Genomic DNA, 19,765 nt, shown 5'->3' with positions numbered 1-19,765 from the left:
GCACATTTTTCATTTCATTCCGACTTCTTGCTTGGCTAAGTTGATGGCTTTTCTCAGGTTGGCTCCAACTTTCTTACTAAATAAAATAAAATAAATTTATCTTATTTTATATTTATTTAATTAATTCTTGTTAACAAATATTTGTTATTAAAACTAGATCAAATATTTTTTTATGTTTCATGTCACTTAGATTTAACATTGTTTCTTTTTTTTTCACTAAAAAGTCTTACGAGTTGTAAAACAAAGCTTTGAATTGTATATATTATGAGTTTTCGTTTTATTTTATCAAGTAAAATTATTTTGTGAGGAAACTTTTTACTTTCTCAATAAATACTAAGCGACCCTTTTGAATAGTTTTTATACAGATGAAATAAAAATAACATATACGTTTAAAAACTGATTTAAGATACTAACTATGTAAATACTTATAGATGAAATAGTTGATTAATTTTTAACAACACAATTTTAAAAACAAAATTAACCAAATTTAAATAATAGCAAAAATAATTGATTTTTGTTTTGAATTTAAGTTTTTATTATTTTTTACCAACCAAACCAGACAACCACAATATTTTCACTAAAACAACTTTATTATTTTTAAAGCTGTATATAGATTTTTTCTCCATAAAACAATATTCTATTATAAAACAGATCAATAATCTTTACTTAAACTTAATCAAAATAATTTTTTCCTTTTGCTTATATTCATATTCAAGCATAATTATGTTCTATCTTTAGTTAGAATTGTTTAATTATAGTTTATTTTCAAATAAAATGTGTACATTGCATAACCTGAAAGTTAAAAAATTGTCAAACTAATTTTATAAATATTTCAAAACTTTCTATTTTTTTTTAAATCTAAAAATATTATTCATAGATGTTAGAGTTTTCATATACTGTAAAACTTATACTATTAGTAAAACACCTTACTTTTAAATGTTTAGAATGTAAATTAACCAATGTAAACACTTTACAACAACTAATTGTTCTCTAACATTAGTTGTTTGAAACTATTTATTTTACCAATTATAATCATTATTAGTTTCAATAAGTTTATTTACCACGTAAAAATAGAACTAAATATAAGTGGTTAAAACTGTTTTTTACCACTTAAGTGTTAAGTTTTGTTATAAATATCAAATTGTTTTTTTTAATATATTGTAAACATATGGATGTATAGAAATCTATATTAATTTGGAAACTCCATTACAACGTATAAAAATTTAATAAACTTTATCAGAAATATTATTTGAAATACCAAAAGAAATGGAACACACTTTTTTGATAGTAAACTTTTGTGTATGTTTCAGAAATATACTGATAATCATAATTTAAAGTTAAAAGACAAAATATTTTAACATAATTTAAATCTAGTTTTTTAAACTATCAATTTCTATTTTTTTATAATGATAATGTAACTTGAATAAAAGAAATAGAAACTAGATTTTTCAACTTAGTTTGTTAACGTTTTAGTGTATACATACTTTATAATTTTTTAAACATTAAATAAGCTATTACTTTTTAACGTTTCATTTGTATATCAACAACTATTCAAATAACAGTTTTTTCATACTAAACTAACATTCTGTTAAGGTTGGCTTTATTAAAAGTCATGTTTCTTATTTTAATTGATTAAACTTAAACTACCCTGTATCAAATCACTACTAACATAAATTTTTTATTGATTTTTATAATATTTGTAGTTAAAAACTAACACTTTTTTGAGGTTGGCTTGGTTGAAGGGCATGGTTTTTTTGATGGGAAGGAACGAAAAGTTGCCGCTGTAAATCCAATAAACGTAAACTTGCTCCGCAGGAACATTGTCGCTAGTGTAAGTCACCTGTGTGGAGATTTGTCATTAGTAATTTTATAAACATAATGTTGTTCAGATGGAACATTGTCGCTAGTGTAAGTCACCTGTGTGGAAATTTGTCATTAGTAATTTTATAAGTATATATTTACTCTGATGAAATATTGTCGCTAGTGTAAGTCACCTGTCAGAAATTTGTCATTAGTAAATTTATAAACATATGATTATTCAGAAGGAACATTGTCGCTAGTGTAAGTCACCTGTGTGGAAATTTGTCATTAGCAATTTTATAAATATTTATTTATTGTCGTGTGAATGAACTAGTAAATGATGAGTGTCAGTAGAACGAACACAATAAACACTTTTATAATAGACCATTCGTTGTTAGGTTGTTCATTTTTTTAATGTTTCTTTTATTTGTTTGAATATAAAAGAATTATTCTAATAAGAACTATACCATGAATCACGAAATAAAAATAAAATAATTTAATTAGTATATTAATAAAATTCTAGATAGTTTAAAATATAGAAAACTAACTCTTGCTGTACTTAATTAAACAATTTAAATACAACAACTAATTTTATATTCTAAATGTAAAAATTATTTACAACATTTTATAGCTTTATAGGAAGTTATAAATTTTTTGCTTGTACGAGGCACAAATTCTTCTAATTAATCTAACAAAACATATTAAAACTTTTGTTTTGGAGAAGCAATAAAAAACTTTTATATGAAAAACTTTAAAATTAGCTCTAATAGTATATGTAAAATATGAAACTTACACATCTCTACCAGTTAACGTCGATGTAACCTTATGTTTTAAAAATTTGAAATATTTCTTATTAAATCTTTTCAAACTTATGGATTTTATACTGATTGTTTGAACAAAACAATTTTGGATCTGATCTTTAAATTTACAGGTACAATGTATTATTCGATACAGAATTAATTGGAAAACCAAATTTATACTTTATAAGAATTATTTTGTAACTTATAATAATTTTGTGTAAAACATAAAATTGTTGCATATCGTTTGTAGCAGTATCGTATACTACATCAAAGATGATACATACAATATTTGTTCTTTATTTTTGATTAAATATTAAAGTTTGCCTCATTAAGATATTAAAGGCGATCAATAAAGTAATTAACTGTAGTTTTAATTTCAAAGAAAACTATTTAATTTTAAGTAAGAAACCAATTTATAAATATAAAACAAATTTCAACAGACATGTTTATGATAAATAGTTCAAACTAAAACAAACAATATCAAAATAACTTAGAATTTTCAATCACTCGTGGCTTAATCTTAATATTTTTCTTGGCCAATTTTTCCAGGCTTTAAGCTTCTTTTACTTTCATTTTCTTTTAGTTTATATAAAACTATTTACAAACTGTTCTAAATTACCTAAACTTAAGGCATACCTCACAATTTTTCATGAGTTAATTTTTTTTTTAATTTCAATTTTTCCATAAAAACTTATTTTTTACTTAAATTAAAACTAGGTACAACAAACAAAAGTTGGTAGTTTTTGGTTAACATTTGACTATCAATTGACTATAAAACATAATTAAATGTTTAATTTTGAGATACAAGTATTAAAATATGTTTTTTTTTTATTAATACAACAATTTATAGTATTAATTTTAAATAGAACTATAAAAGTCCTGTACAAAATATGTATAAAAAAATAACTTGTACTTTTTTACACTTGTAAATTTTATTAAAAAACTATCTGTTATACTCACCTAAATGAATATTAAAGCCTAAAAATACAAAACTAGTCATATTTGAGTTCATATGAAAAACTAAACAAACTCAATACCTAAACTGTTTAGTATTTAAAGCTTTATAAATAATATTAAAAATTGTTTATTTATGCATAAAAATGGGTAATAATTGATTATAAAACAATAGAAGTTTTTCAATGAGTAGCTAAGTAGCCAATTATTACGGTTTTTACAAATATACAACTTGAAAAAATTTTATTGTTAAAAATAAAAGGTATGGGCTTTGCTTTGGAAACACTATTTATCTATTTCATATTTGAAATATTTTTAAAATTGTTAGGAAACAAAAAGGATTTTTTTTTGTAATAAATAAAAACATTATGTTTGTTGAATAAAAATAACGAACTTGAGGGTTTTATTTAGACTTGAAGAAATGTTAAAACTAAAGATCACAAAAATGTTTCAACAAAAAATAAATAAGCTATATAATAAATAAAATTATATTAAAAATAACTTTCAAAACAATAAATACTCAGTAAAAATAGTTATAATAAAACTTTGAAAAAAAGTTATGTACTTAGAAATAAACTTTTCGTACATTGAAGAAACATTTTTTTTTTAAATAATTTGTAAAATAATTTTAAAAGCACGTGTTTAAAAAGGTTATAACAAAAACATAAAGTTTACTTAAAAGTTTGACTTATAAAATTAAAAGTTATACTTTCATTTTAAATGCAAACTTTCTAACTATTTGCTAGTTTTACGTTTAAAAAATTAATAAAGATTGTATTAATAATATCTAATATACATTACACTATTATCATTAAACATTGAAAACATAAACTAAATTAAGACAAAGCAGTACAACAACACAGTTTTTACACTGTTAACATTGGAACCAAACTAATTGAAAATATATTCAAAACTATGTGAAAAACTTTTAAAAACTGATATTTAATAAATAAAATAAGCAAACTGAGATTTGTTCAACAATAAGTATAAACAACTTATGTTTAAATGCTTTAAATTCACCAAGCTAATTCAAGTAAAATAGTTATATACTCGTATATGTAAAAAAAATATTATTTAAGAAAAATATATTAAAAAACGCAGACTTTTCAAAACAAACAACGCATTTAATTCAAAGCTACTTAACTATTGCAAATTTCCAAACTGAAATAAAATAATAAAATATTTTTTTAAGAAAAGCTAGTATGCAAATAAATGAATTAAATAACAAAACATTTCAAAAGCGTAAGAATTTTGTTAATACGTAATATACTTAAATTCAAAACTATTAAACTGTTTCAAATCCTCAAACATAAGTTTAAAAATCAAAGATCTTTTTTTTACAATAACTAGTATTTACATTACTTAAACAAAAAATTTATTTTAAAAACTGCATAACTTTGTAAACAACATAATTAAATTCAAAATTATCTAACTATTTCAAATTTCCAGACAGAAACACAATAACCAAAGATTCGAATTACTTACTCAGAAAAGATATTATTTTATTATTTCTTATATTCACATTACTGAGTATTGAATTAATATTTTCGCAACTGCATGACATATGGGTAATAAATCTCATTCCATTTTACATATATTGTTTTTTAAAAACAAACACAATTTAATATAATTGGATCGTATTACATATCGATTACGTTGAATTTCATAAAATATTGTACTTTACTAAAAAAACTACTAATTAGTTAAAGTTTGCTGATATTTATAACTGTTTTACCTAAATATTATATTTAACGTTTAAAAAACATTTTTCTAATACTTAAGGTATTTCTTTAAGAAATTGATTTAGTATAATTGGATTGTGTTAAATTTCGCTTAGGCGTGAACATTACTTATAATTCTAAACTATCATACTGTACTGAAAATTCTACAAAAATGTAGTTCTTATTAACTTGTTAAATACAGTTGTTATTAATTTTCAACAGTAAAATCAACAGAAACATACTTGAAAATAGCATTTGGAAAAGAATATAAAGTATCAAAGGTTTTATTGCAAGGCTTGGAAAATATTAAAAATAAAATAAGACGAGACTTAAGTTTTTTATTTTATTAAAAAATCATTTTACAACATATGTCTCTGTTTATACATGTTGTGGTTTAAATTGATGTCAAGTATCGAGCTAAAACGCTTTGATGCAATATCAGTGCTATTTTAAGGCTAATAAAATATATTTAAAAAACTTTAAAATAAGATTGTACAACTCTGCTCAATTTTAAAATCTTTAAATCCCTTCAAATATAAGATTCAGCGATTTCAAGTTTATTCCATAACAAGTCTAATTAGTTTATAATTTTTAATATAAATACAGCCATATGTAGTGATTTTGCAAGTTTGTTTTAATTGAAGAGCACTGTTTGTAATATCAATTTGAAACACTAGTTTTAGAATAAACTTAGAATTACGTTTAGGCTTATAAAACATAAAAAATAAATAAAATCACACTGTAACGATATTAAGTTGATAAAATAATTAATTACGAAAAGAATTACCTCTCTCAACTTAGATCATATTATTATAATATGTGTTTTATTAATGTGATATATTTTTTTATAATCAGTATTGTAACTTAATCTAAAAACAAATATAAAAGGTTTAAACTTTTTTAAACTAGCTTTATGAAATATAACCATTTTTCTTTTCTTTAATAGTTAATCTGTAATAAATCTCACTATTAACTTTCACTTCAAACACAGAATAACATACCTTGATAAAAGTATTTTGTTAATGTGAACAATACCTAACTTAAAGGTTTTAAATAACATACATGTATTCATATTAATAAGTATTAATCATAGTTTATAAAACTGAAAGATAAAATATCAGGTTGAGTTTAAAACAAATAAAACACGTATTTAAAAGATTAAATTTCACTGAAAGTTTAAATTTTTGTAAAGAAATATCGAAATTTTATCTGCAACTAAATGGTAATATTATTTTCTGTAAAAGGTAATATCATTCAAAGTTCAAAATTAAACAAAAAAAAAATAACCAATGTTTATTTTAAACAAAGATTATTGCATATATAAAGTAAATTCTATTCTATTTTTAAATATATATAAGAAAAACTAAATTCAATCAATTCTATATTACAATTTAAATCAAGCATGACATTTTAGTTTTATTTATTCAGATTATGTTTTAAAAGAAAATAAAACAAAATATATCCAATAATATTATGTAGGTTATTGAACTTTTCATTTTGCTATCGAAATAAATATATTCAATAAAACAAAACAAAGTTGAAACTGTTAGGAATTTAAACTGCTTAACAGAGATAAATTTACAACTTAATCTATAAACAAAATATGTAATTCATACTTGGTTTTAAGATAAGACTTCTCTTGAGAGAAAACTACAAAATAACTTTATACGCTTTTTAACATTGTAAAAATGAATCATAAAAATTAAGGAAATGTATTTTGTTAGCCAGATCTACCTAAAAAACTTTTTTTTAATTATATGCTATTATTTTATAACTTTATAAAACACTGGAAAGTTATGCTATCAGATTAAATAAATTATTCAGTTTTGTTTGTTAAAACCTAGTCCAAAAATTTATACTTAAAAGAAAACTTTCAAACATCTTAAAATGCTATGAAAAGCAATGTCTTTTTGTATAGTAAAAAATTGTTACAAATAAACACTTTAATTGAAGTATAATAAAGAGAACTCATATTCTAAATTGATTCCTTTTTTCACACAAATATAATAATAATTTACAACATTTTATACAGTTTTAAAGCCGTAAAGGAACCAAAAGATGCATTGACTAATTTTAAAGTTTAGTTTTAGTTGAATCTGTAGAAAATAAAACAAGCAATTGTAAGATAAATTTTTTGTCAACATTTTAACAAAACTAAACAACAGCTTAAATAAAAATGAATATATCAATAAAACTGAATAAAAAATACTAAATAAAATACTTTTATTTTGTGTCATAACGAAAAAAAAAAGAACGGGAAATTATAATTAACGTTTTTAGTAAAACTACAGTAAAAGTATTACATATAATTTTAACATTTAAACTTATTAACAATAAAAATTAAAATATCATGATAAATTTAACTCTGAACCCGTTTTTTATAAGGGCTATTTTGTTAGTAAAATAACATATTTTCATTCAGTACACATTTAACATTTTAAAGTTTAAATAACGAAAAAATGGAGCTAACTAAAAAATTAAATATAAAACTTTATTCAGCCTCAAAAATTTCTACTACAGTCAAATCATTTTAATTAGTCAGCGGTTTTAACATTTTTTTTACGACAGAAAATCTCGCAATTTAGCAAAAAATCAGTTAATTTACGATCTTAAGTCGAACTTCGGTTTAGAAATGATTATTTTAGGGTTTTAAATAAAACATAATCTTATATTGTTTGGAGGTTTGTTGATTTAATTTTTTATTCTTCGGTATATAAAAACAAAAATGTTAACGTACATTAAATAAAATCATTAAATGAAAAAAGTAATATATTGTTTACTTTTACATTGTAATACAACAATATTTAATTTTAAAATAAAATATTTACAAGCAAAATGATAGATATTTAAACTACATTAAACCTATAAATTTCATGTACATCTTCACACTAAATTTTTAACAAGTAAGATTTCATTTAACAAACAAATTAAAGTCATAAAAACCGTTTTTATACAACCAGTTTTGAAGTTGAACTTAACACACGATGACTAATAAAGAAATGAACAATTGCATAAAACACGAAATTATAACACACGTATTTCTTACATGTTGTATTTCAATTAAAATCAATTAGTTTAAGTAATTGTACTTAGAGGTAATTCTATTAGTTAGCATAAACAGTTTTTTCAATTTGCATTGCATAATTTATTCGATATTGGTAAGTAAAGTTGAAATTCAAGTATAAGTATTTAAAAAATAAATATATTTTTTTAGTAAACTGTTCACAAAGCTAGCTTGGTGAAATTGTATGAAATCATTATAGAATTATAAACAGTTTAATTAAATTATTAAAATATCTTATTTAAAAAAATACTTATACATAAATTTTAATTTCACTTTATCGAAATCGAATAAAACATATAACACATATTAAAAAAACTGTTTATGTTAAAATTTAAAATTGTTAGTATAAAACTAATAAACTTATCTCTAAATACAATTACTTTAAGAAGGCATAAACATGTTGCTTTTATGCATTGAAGGTTTTCAAAAAATGATTTCAAATTTAAAACACTATCATAACATATACACTCTACTTAAGTAAATAAACAAATGTATCAACACACAGATATTTAAATCAATTTATCCCACAACGTATCGAATTAACTCAATCAACAAACATGATTTGTTCTAACTGAATGGACCTATTTTTTAATCATTTAGAACTTAAACTTTTTTTTAAATATTAAATAAAGAAATAATTATTTATATATAAAACTTTTTTTTGAATAATCAATGCTTTTTACATAATAAATTCAACTGCTCATTCCACAGTTACTAATATTGTCTTTATTATTAATGAAATACAACTTAACAGTTGAATCCGCCCAATTTCGATAACAAAAAAATGAAAAAGTAAACAAAAGATGAATTCGTAATAATATAAAAAATAAAACAAAACATTGAAAAACAAATTATAAAATATTACACTCACCCTACAAGGCCACCAGTTGAACCCAGACAGTTTTCCAAAAAGAAACTTTTTTAAATAAATTAATATAGCAATACCTTTCAACTTATATTACTTATTTGATTAACTTATAAATATTAAATACTTAAAATAATACACTCACCCTACAAGGCCACCAGTTGAACCCGGATAGTTTTCCGAACAGAACCTCCCCAATCTTCATTCCGTTCTGAAACTCGTAATCCTGATCTTCGTTGTTGTTGTCGGCATCTTGCACGAGCGACTTTCTCATAATCTTGATGCCGACGCGGGGCGCTTTCTCTCCGTTTGACTGTTTCGAAAAAGAGTTTATGAAAATATTTTTCATATTTTTGTAGTTCAATCAATGGATCTCAAAGTGTACACAAAAGGTTTCAACAATCGCTTGATTAAGCAAATATTTTTGGTAAATTTTTTGTGTCGGTGTATTTTGAAATCAATGTCTGATATTGTATATTTACTAATTACTTATAGAGTTAATTGTAGGGGCTTCTTCTACCAATAAACAGAAAGAAAAAATGAAGATATTCTGGTAGGGCATTGTTATGCCACATTAGTAAGTGAAGGATGATCAGAAACATGGTATATTGGTACTTGTGAAGGTAAAAATGATGATGGGAATTACAAGATAGACCACCTCATGAGAGCACGAAGTGGAAATAGTTTTAAGTGTAAACATAAACTTGATTTGGTAAACTTGCATATAGATTGTGTTCTTGATTGTAAAATTGAAGGATAAACGTTTTTAGTTAAAGATCTATTACTTTTTCACTGAGAAACCATATGCGAATAGATTTTTTAGTAGAACAGATGTCTTTTACAGAAACATATATGATATTTTTATTACATCTTTAAGAGTTTTATGTTCACCTAACTATTTCAAATAGATAGTCCATTAAATTTTATCAATCATGTGAAAGTTTTTTTTCTAGTAAATTATTTTAAAGTATCAGTCATTTTGTAGTAATCTTAAGTGTTAATACTAAATGATACATTACAATGTTTGTTTTTTTTGCAATGTCAGGGCTGCGACTCTTTGGGTCACAAAATCTTCCTGAGTGACTAGAAACTTTCTTGATTAACCTTAAAATTCCCTAAGTTTTTTGTAATCCAAAAGAGTTTTATTATTTATTAAAAAAATTACCATGTTAATTCTAAGAATGTTGAAGAACTAGCCGCAAGGCTTAATAATTTCTAAATAAGCACTTAAAAATAAATAAGATTAACTGTTTCGAACAAAAATATAGAAACTAGATTAACTAAATCTCATTCTAGATCTAAAAAATTCCCTGAAATTTTTTGAAAAAACCAAAACTGCCCTGAGTTTCCCTGAGTTAAAAAAAAATCCTTGAAATTTCCCTAAGATTTTCTACAACTTGAAAATTTCCTGAGTTTCCCTGAATTCCTTGAGTTCCTTGAGTGTGTGACAACCCTGCAACTATCAACTTAATTTTGATTGTCATATCATAAAAATTTAATTTCTTTACTTTCTTTACACAACTAACATCATCATGTGGCTCCAATACCAACATAGTTAACAACAATCAAGTTGAGAGTTACCTTGATCACAAGTAGCAATTATTCTAATAATAAATTAACAATGTCTAAGTATTAGCTAGTTCTTTCTTAAAGAACACCCCCCTACCTTACTCTTTTCAAAATAAGCATTTTCTTTCGTTTAAATACACGACTACCAGTTTTAGTAATCAACTTAATACTAATTAATATATTCTTAAAATACAAAAAAGCACGAAAAAAATAAATAAATTATTAAATCAAACATTAACACTACATTTCAACACCCACCTTCCTCTTAGTACCACCATTGCTCCCTTGCACCTGTTTCACATCTGACTTCACCGGCGATAACTGCTGCACCACCAGTTTCGTGCTGTTCTCTTTTGAATGCTTGGCCTTCGCAGCTGCCACCCTCTTCTTTCGTTGCGAGTTCAGCGTGGCCCCTCCCATCCTGCCTCCCATGCGTTGTCTGTTAGATAAATTAGTTTGATGTATAAAACTATCAAAGAAGTATTATTAGTTTTATATATAGCTATATTTGGGGAATTGTCTGTTAGGGAAATTCAATTTGATATGAAACAAATTAAGGTTGGATGAACAAGTTTTTTTTGCTTTAATGTTATATATACATATATCAATTCTTTTTCAAGTAAAAAAGGCAAACAACATCAATGATTTTTTAGAAACAATCGATAGTGTTTGAGAAGCATAACTATTTTCAATATAGATAATTTTTTCACAAATGCCTGCCTTACATGTGTTGCCTGTTAGGTTGGTAAAAACACTGCTTAATGTTTTAATGCACTTTTTATTGGTGCCTGTGAATTTCGAGACTTGAAAAGACACGTGAGATTTTTTAGCTCTAACTTTATGTAAGTTAGAAACCCCTAAACTGAATGGGGGATTAGAGGACAAGATCACTTTGACGAACTATTGATTTTGATCTATTTATACTATTAGATGTTTGTAGCAAGTGAAGATAATGACCCCAAATGTACTATTTTCACTAACCCTCTACTTTACCAAAACTTTTTAACTTTTATGGTTGACCAGTGAAAACAAATAAAACTTAGGTTTAAATGACAATAAAACTTAAAAAAAACATTACCCCATAACTGAGAGAGTAAAAATAAAGACCCCTAAAATTAAACTAGTATTGATGCACATTTTTTGATTTGTATATATCAACAAATTTTCAAGGTTTTGCATGATCCATGGTTGCCAATGATCAAGCTGAGAAAAGTTTCCTGACTTTTCCTGACTTTTTAACCAAATTTTCCTGACTTTTCTAAATCAAACTCTTAAATTAAACTTATTCTAAAATACATAATCTAACACTTGAAACTATATAAAGCTTTCAATCTAATTTTAAAACAGGTTAAAAACAACAGTTTTTTGCTGAATTCTATCATCAAACTTCCAGTACATCACTTAAACCATCTGTGTATGATTGATGTTTGTAATAAATAGCTCTGTCAGCAAAATACTTGTACTTTTACCTTATAAACACAGCTTGTCTGAAAAAAGACACAATTTTTTAGCATTTCCTAGCATAAATGTATCTAGATAAACAAACAACATATAAGGAACTTTTACAATTAAAACCTTGTTTCTAAAATTATTCTAGATAAACTTTTATGTATATATCACAGTTTCACTATGGAAGTGTCCTTGCTACAGATCATCAATACTAAAAAGCTTACAAAATCTGCTTGTTCAAGTAGGGTACTTGTTCAATATGTTGATAGAAAATTTTTGCAAATTTATAAAGGATATTTTACTAACTTATACCAGATGAAGGCATTGGAAATAAAATTAAACCTTTTTGTAAATTTCTAGTAAAATTTTGGAATTTTTTTCTGACTTTAATGGACTTTTAATTAATTTTTACCATTTGAAGGCTTTGGAAAAGAACGAATTTTGTAAATTTAAACTGAAAAAATCTGACTTTTTATTTTATTTTATCAAATTTCCTGACTTTTCCTGACGTTTTTTCAAAACCCCCCATTTTTTCCTGACTTTTCCTGACTTTTGTCATTTTTTTGAATTTTTCCTGACTTTTCCTGATTTCCTGACTTTTCCTGACCGAGTGGCAACCCTGATGATCTTATGTTCAATTGTTTCCATCAAAAAAAAAGTTTTCTTTATTGTTAATGATTGGCCAGCATTGCAGTATTTTAAATTAATGGATAAACATTGTAAGCTAACAATTTAAAAATGCAACCACTTTAGGAACTATTAGAATCTTTTAAGTTTTTATGTATCTTTGTATAAGCCTACATGGTACATAAGGTAAATATATCAAAGTAAGTGTTGAAAATCTATTCTATATATACTTATGCTTTATTATGGTATGTACTTTAGATAAGCATAAAAGCTCTGAGAGAGTCTCGAAGTAAATCATTTACAATTTAAGATAAGAAAAATATTTATCTGTTAAAGCATAAATTATTTTAATTAAAAAATACCTTGGAGTGTGATTGATAACCACAGGCTCGGCCATGGGAAATGCCAGCACTTTGGGCTTGATTCTGTTTATTTTGACTTGCTCAGGGGGAGTTCCGAATATTTTCTCGTGTATTATCGATGCTGCAGACTTGCCTTTGACTCCCACTACTAGTTCTTCTTCTTCTATGACCTGTTAAAAATATTTAAAAAATTGTATCACAAACAGATTTATATTCAATCCCAGTTTTGATTTTTTATTAACATATACATGTAAAGATTTAACTTTTTGATTGTTTTTACTACTCGGAGGTAAATAACTAAAAACTTAACAAACAAAAGAAAATTTAAATATATTCCTACAAATACCAATTGTAAGTAATTCTTTTTTCCTCTGTTGATATAAACAAACAAAATCAATTTCTAAATTACAAAATTTTATAAGTATCAAACTAATTAGACTTAGACCATCAAAAATCAGTTGTAAAAATATTTATAAAGTTAATAAAAACTGAATCAAAAATAACCATGGTTATAATTGTAAATTACATTAAGTAGAATGTCATGTAAACATTTCCTAATTAGATTTAATTTTTGAGCTAAAGAATTAAAAGTTGTTAAAAAATAAAATACTTGGCTTAGAAAGACATGTAAACTCTATATATTTTTATATTACCCTTGAGTTAAAATATAAAAACTTTCAAAATCAACTGTAACATGATGTAAACACAAGAAACTTCACAAACTAACCCCAAAATATAAAAAAAAAACTAGAAAAACTCATATACCTGATCTATGATGTCGTGTAAGGTTTTTTAACTTCATATCTTCTTTTAATAAAAACTTTTTAAACACCTCAAAATCTATTGTAATTTGAAATAAAACTAAATAATTACAAAAACTTATATACCTGATCTATGATGTCGTGTAAAGTTTTTTACATTTCATATCTTCTTTTAATAAAATTTCAAACACCATAAAATCTATTGTAATTTGAAATGAAACTAAATAATTACAAAAACTTGTATACCTGATCTATGATGTCGTGTAAAGTTTTCTTCACCTCATACTGCTGTTTGGATTCTTCGGAAATAAATTTCAAACTGCTCATTTTACTTATTTGCTGTTGAAATTAAAATATAATTAGTAACCACATTTTATTGAGTTTGTAGGATTATATAGTTCTTTAAATAATATTTATTGTTAGAAATAAAAAATAATAATGATTTGAAAATAATTTATTTGCTGTTGAAATTTATTGTTTATTGCTCATTTTATTTATTTGCTGTTGAAATTAAAATATACACATTTTATTGAGTTTGTACAAATAAGTAGTTCAAATAAAAGCTATAATATTTATTGTCAGAAATAAACTTCAAGCTGCTCATTTTAATTATTTGCTGTTGAAATTAAAATATACACATTTTATTGAGTTTGTACAAATAAGTAGTTCAAATAAAAGCTATAATATTTATTGTCAGAAATAAACTTCAAGCTGCTCATTTTAATTATTTGCTGTTGAAATTAAAATATACACATTTTATTGAGTTTGTACAAATAAATAGTTCAAATAAAAGCTATAATATTTATTGTCAGAAATAAACTTTAAACTTTTATATTTATTTGCTGTTGAAATTAAATTGTACACATTATATTGAGTTTGTACAAATAAATAGTTCAAATGAAAGCTATAATATTTATTGTCAGAAATAAACTTTTAACTGCTCATTTTATTTATTTGCTGTTGAAATTAAAAGTACACATTTTATTGAGTTTGTACAAATAAATAGTTCTAGTTCAAATGAAAGCTATAATATTTATTGTCAGAAATAAACTTTAAACCTTTATATTTGTTTGCTGTTTAAATTAAGGCCATAGGGGGTGGTCCAAGATTTTTTTTTACAAAAATTAACTTTGGCTTATATATGAAAGCTTCAAGTACAAACTACAAGCCAGTTTTTATAGAATTCAAAAATATCATTTGACTTTTGAGATATTAAATTTTAAGTAAAAATTTTCCTATATAAACATATGGACTGCAAATTTTTTGGGGTCAATTTTCTCAGAAATTTTAAAATTCACTAAAAATTTATCTCTTCCTTCATTTTTCAAGCAATCTTCTTCAAACTTTCAGGAAACGTTCCTTATAATAAAAGGAAAAAACGTTACTTTAGAATCTTAGTAATTTAAAAAAATAAAAATTTTATCCCAAAAATTAAAAATAAAAGTGTTTTTTTTTCAAAAAAAAAATGTTTTTACAATTTTTTTTTTAAATTCCAAAGTAAGGTTTTTTTGTTATTGTATAAAGATTAAACTGTGAAAGTGTTTTAAAGAAGATTGCTTGAAAAATGTAGGAGATAGATTTTAAATGAAATAGTCTTTTTTGCTGTTTTAGTTTTCCCTTCCCATAGGGAACCTATTATGCGGCCCGACTTTGACTGGTCATATCTCAAAACATAATTCGAATTTTTTCAAACGATAAAAAGCATCTTGAAGCTTGGAAAAAACTCTATAAAATAAGAATAACTTGTAAAAAACATGGTTTACCCCCCCCCTCCCTATGGTCTTAAAATGTACTTGGTGAACACATTTTATTGAATAATAAAAATATGAATAAACATTTTTATAATGGGAAAAATAAATAAGTAATAATATTTAATATTAAATAAAAAATAATGAAAAGTAAAAGGAAAACTGAAATTTTAAAAATAAAACCATTACAGGTCATACACAAATTAGATATACATAATTAATTTACAAACTTTAGTTATACAATTATTTCTAATATGTTAGAAAGTTAAAGTTGTTTTTTACATTAGATGGCTCTTAAATTATAAACAATTTAATAAGTAATTCAGGAAAAAAGAACAAAAATTTTTGCATAGCATAGTTTTGTTAATTATTTATGTAATTAAAAAACAACACATACCTATATCATTAAAAATATATGAACTTACAATTTTAATATAATCTACCTTTAATTATAATATAATTTGTTTAAAATGTGTAGCAATCAACTTAATTATTTTTTAAACTGATACTTTTAAAAAAAATAGTCATAATCATACTAAATACAAATTTCAAAAACATACAGGAATCTGAAACAAAATCATAATCTAACTAAAAAATTTTATAGCTGATACAGCTTAAAATATTGATTTTTAATTTATCATGGAAATTATTTTAAATTTCTTCGACTTTCAAGTAATGTATTTTATTAAAATAAAAACTAAACATAATTAAGTTACAATGATTAAATTTCTATTAGCTTAATTTAGTTCAGTCTGTGTAGCTTATTAAAAATCCTCAAAATTTATTTTTCACTTATACAAAATACTAAATTTAATTATAAACAATATTTAAGAGATAAAAATATCAGAATACAGTAAAAGCTATAATGTAATAATAATTTACTAAAACTTTAACTACTAACAAATCTTAAATTATTGTAAACATAATGAAAAGATAAGAAGCATAAAACCTAATTAACTCTTAAGATTAACAGAACAAAATTATGCTAACAATTAAATTTTTGCATAAATATTGTTATACTTGTGCAAAACAATGCCTTAATTATGCAGTAAAATTTTACTGCTTTGTTAATGAGCTATACAACCTCCTTTATTAAACTTTCAGTTAAAACTTTATAGTTTATTAAATTTACAACACTAAGAAAACTAAGATTTAATTTTTGCCAAGTTAAGTTATTATATAAACCTACAAACACATGTTACAAAACTTTTAAACATAAATAATTTACAAAAAAAATAAATACATTGATATAAATATAAAACCAAACTTGTAATTAAAAAAAAAAAAACTAGTTACTATTTTATTTTCTATCTTCGAATTTTACTTAAAATATTTATTTCTTTTAACAACTTATATCCTTATTTACAACATATTTTTAAACTATGTTTTAACTTTAAATTTCATTTTACAAAATAAACTGTGTATTTAACAAATTCTAATGAAATCTCAATTGAGAGTTAAAGTTGTAACTTTGTTTTAAACTTAAATACAAAAAAAAATCTTAGGTTTAAAACACCTAATATTGAATAAAAGCATTTTTATGCATTTAATACAATTTAATTCAATATTTAATAATTAATAATAATAAGAAATTAAAAATTGTATTTCCAAGAGGTATAATATATTTTCTTAACTATCTAAATAAAAATCATAACTAATAATTCTATTAAAATACTAACAAAATAAAGTAATACATAACTTGTATTTAAATGCTATAAAAAATATGGGCAGGAGTCGATATTTCAATTTTTAATTCAACTATTTTAATACATTCCTAATTAAACTATCTATAAATTTCACATCAGTTTGATATAGATGAAAAATAACTAATAACCTTAACAGAAGTAAATTAAAAAAATTTGACAGAAATAGTGATTGTATGAATATTTATCTGTTAAAACCATTGACTTTAATAAATTAAAACAACTTAATTATTTAAAACTGTGAAATCTGTGGAAATTATAAATGTAATTTTTACTAAAACTTAAACTTTATCTATAGTTTCTTACCAACTTAAGGTAAAAAGAACCACGCATAAAACTAGAAAAAACATTTAAACTAAATACATACTTGATTATAAATAAGCTGTTTACTTGAAAGTATTTTCTAGTATCTGAAATACAACCAGAACAACCGTACAACTAAATTCTAAAGAAAAAAGTGATCATGGTACTACCTACAACATTTTATAAAAATACATTTAAAAAAAACTTCAATATAGAAGTATAAGTACACTATTCATCTAAATAATCAAATACAATTTATATATAAATATGGCTCTAAATAAACATCAATTGTATTCAGATACTAGACAACCACATTTGAAGTTTATTTTTAATCAAATGACACTATTAATGTATTTTTTGTTTAAGAAAAATTTTAATAAAAAACAACTCAAAGTATAAAAAAAATACTTCATTTGAACTTTATTCATTATCAAATATCAAACAATATAAAACATTTAAACATCTATTTTCAGCAGAAAATCCAAGAAAACTTTTAAATTACTTTTTATTTTGTAATATATGAGAAAAAGTTATAATTATATTAACAGACAATACTAAATTGCTTTAAAAATAGATCAAATAAAAAAGTATCAGTTTGTATGAATTTTTAAACTAAACAAAAAGACAAACTTAAGTACAAATTTCAATACACTTGCTTTATCTAAGTTTTTAGTAAAGTAATTCCTATTTAACTTTTATAACTATACTCATTCTTGATTTTAAATATATATGTATATATAATACTCAGGCATATAATAAACAAAGCAAGCAAGAAGTTACATAAAACATAAATTAAAGTTTATAAACACTTGTAACTTTGGAAAGAAAAAAATCTTTAAAGAGGAATACATACCCTTTGTACAATTTATGAAACTAAATGACTGCTCTTGGTACAATTAACACTTCAAATTTGTGAAAAAAAGTTAAAGGTAGAATACACAGACTACTTTTTACTACAGCTTATACTGTGTTTTAAAGTATTCATAAAATATCAATTTAATTGACTATTGTACTGAAACTGTAATAACTTTTATACAGATTGCTAGAATATAAATATGAAAAATTATTTTTTTTATAAAAAACTGCAATCAGGAAGGAGCATTCTTTATTAGACAAAAGTTTTACAACAAAAACAAACAATTCATTAAAAAAAAATTTAATACAAATTAAAAATATAAATAATTTTAAAAGTAACTTTTGTTTTCACAGTTTATTTTAACATAATAACATATAAAAATTTACACCATTTTACTATTGTTTTATCAACTTTTAATTTTTACACATCCTTACAGCACTAAACAGTAAATATTAAACATAAACTTACATAAACTTTATTTTTTAACCACATCAGATAAGAAAGATTACGCATACAATAAAACTAAAAATATGGCAAAAACTGTTAAATCACTGCTTTTTTATCTACAATTATTGAATAGTTTATCTTACAAAATCTAACTAAACTTCTAATATTTGTTTTCAAAATTTTACTCCCAACATCAAAATAGATGAGTGGGGAAGGTTAAAATTGTTGTGTTCATTTTGTATTTGCATGTACAAAACTTGTAACAAAGTATATAACTTGAAACTTAGACAAGTTGGTAAAACATACCTGACTAATTAAAGTAGCCTGATACATTTATTGAGATTATATTTACTAAATATAAACTTCAAGGAAAACTTCTAAGTTCCATTTAAAATTATAAGCAAAAATTTGATACAAGAAAATAATATTTTTAAGAAACGTGACAAGCACACAGTTTTTTCTTTCAAAGTTTTTCTAAATTTAAAACAAATAAACAACTGCTATAAAAAGTTATTCAGCTTTAAGGATTAAATTTTCTAAAGTTGAGACACTGATTTTTTTCTCAACTTAGTAACTATTAGTTTACTTTATAACAGATAAAAAATTTAAACTAAGTCAAAAATTATATATAAGCAAGGTTCTATTTGGTAAAACTTTCAGAGAACTATTAAAAAACTAGGCAGCAAATTTTTCACAACTAGAAATTATTTCACAAGATTGCAAATCTTGAGAAAAA

General features: G+C 23.2%; 1 protein-coding gene across 1 annotated transcript; it reads right to left on the bottom strand.

Annotated features, from left to right (window-relative positions):
- LOC145831984 (uncharacterized) lies at nucleotides 1-14,304 on the bottom strand. Its single transcript, XM_082939339.1, has 6 exons — nucleotides 14,219-14,304; nucleotides 13,212-13,381; nucleotides 11,032-11,212; nucleotides 9,350-9,517; nucleotides 1,716-1,840; nucleotides 1-76 (listed from the first exon to the last, which is right to left on the bottom strand). The coding sequence occupies exons 1-6, from the start codon at nucleotides 14,297-14,299 to the stop codon at nucleotides 10-12; spliced, it is 792 nt and encodes a 263-aa protein (XP_082795465.1). The 5' UTR covers nucleotides 14,300-14,304; the 3' UTR covers nucleotides 1-9.
- Nucleotides 14,305-19,765: the final 5,461 nt, after the last annotated feature.

This window comes from Thalia democratica, chromosome 3, assembly GCF_965202585.1.
Source record: "Thalia democratica chromosome 3, ktThaDemo2.hap1.1, whole genome shotgun sequence".
In the NCBI taxonomy this organism is placed as follows: domain Eukaryota; kingdom Metazoa; phylum Chordata; class Thaliacea; order Salpida; family Salpidae; genus Thalia; species Thalia democratica.
This window is presented reverse-complemented; position numbering and strand designations above follow the sequence as displayed.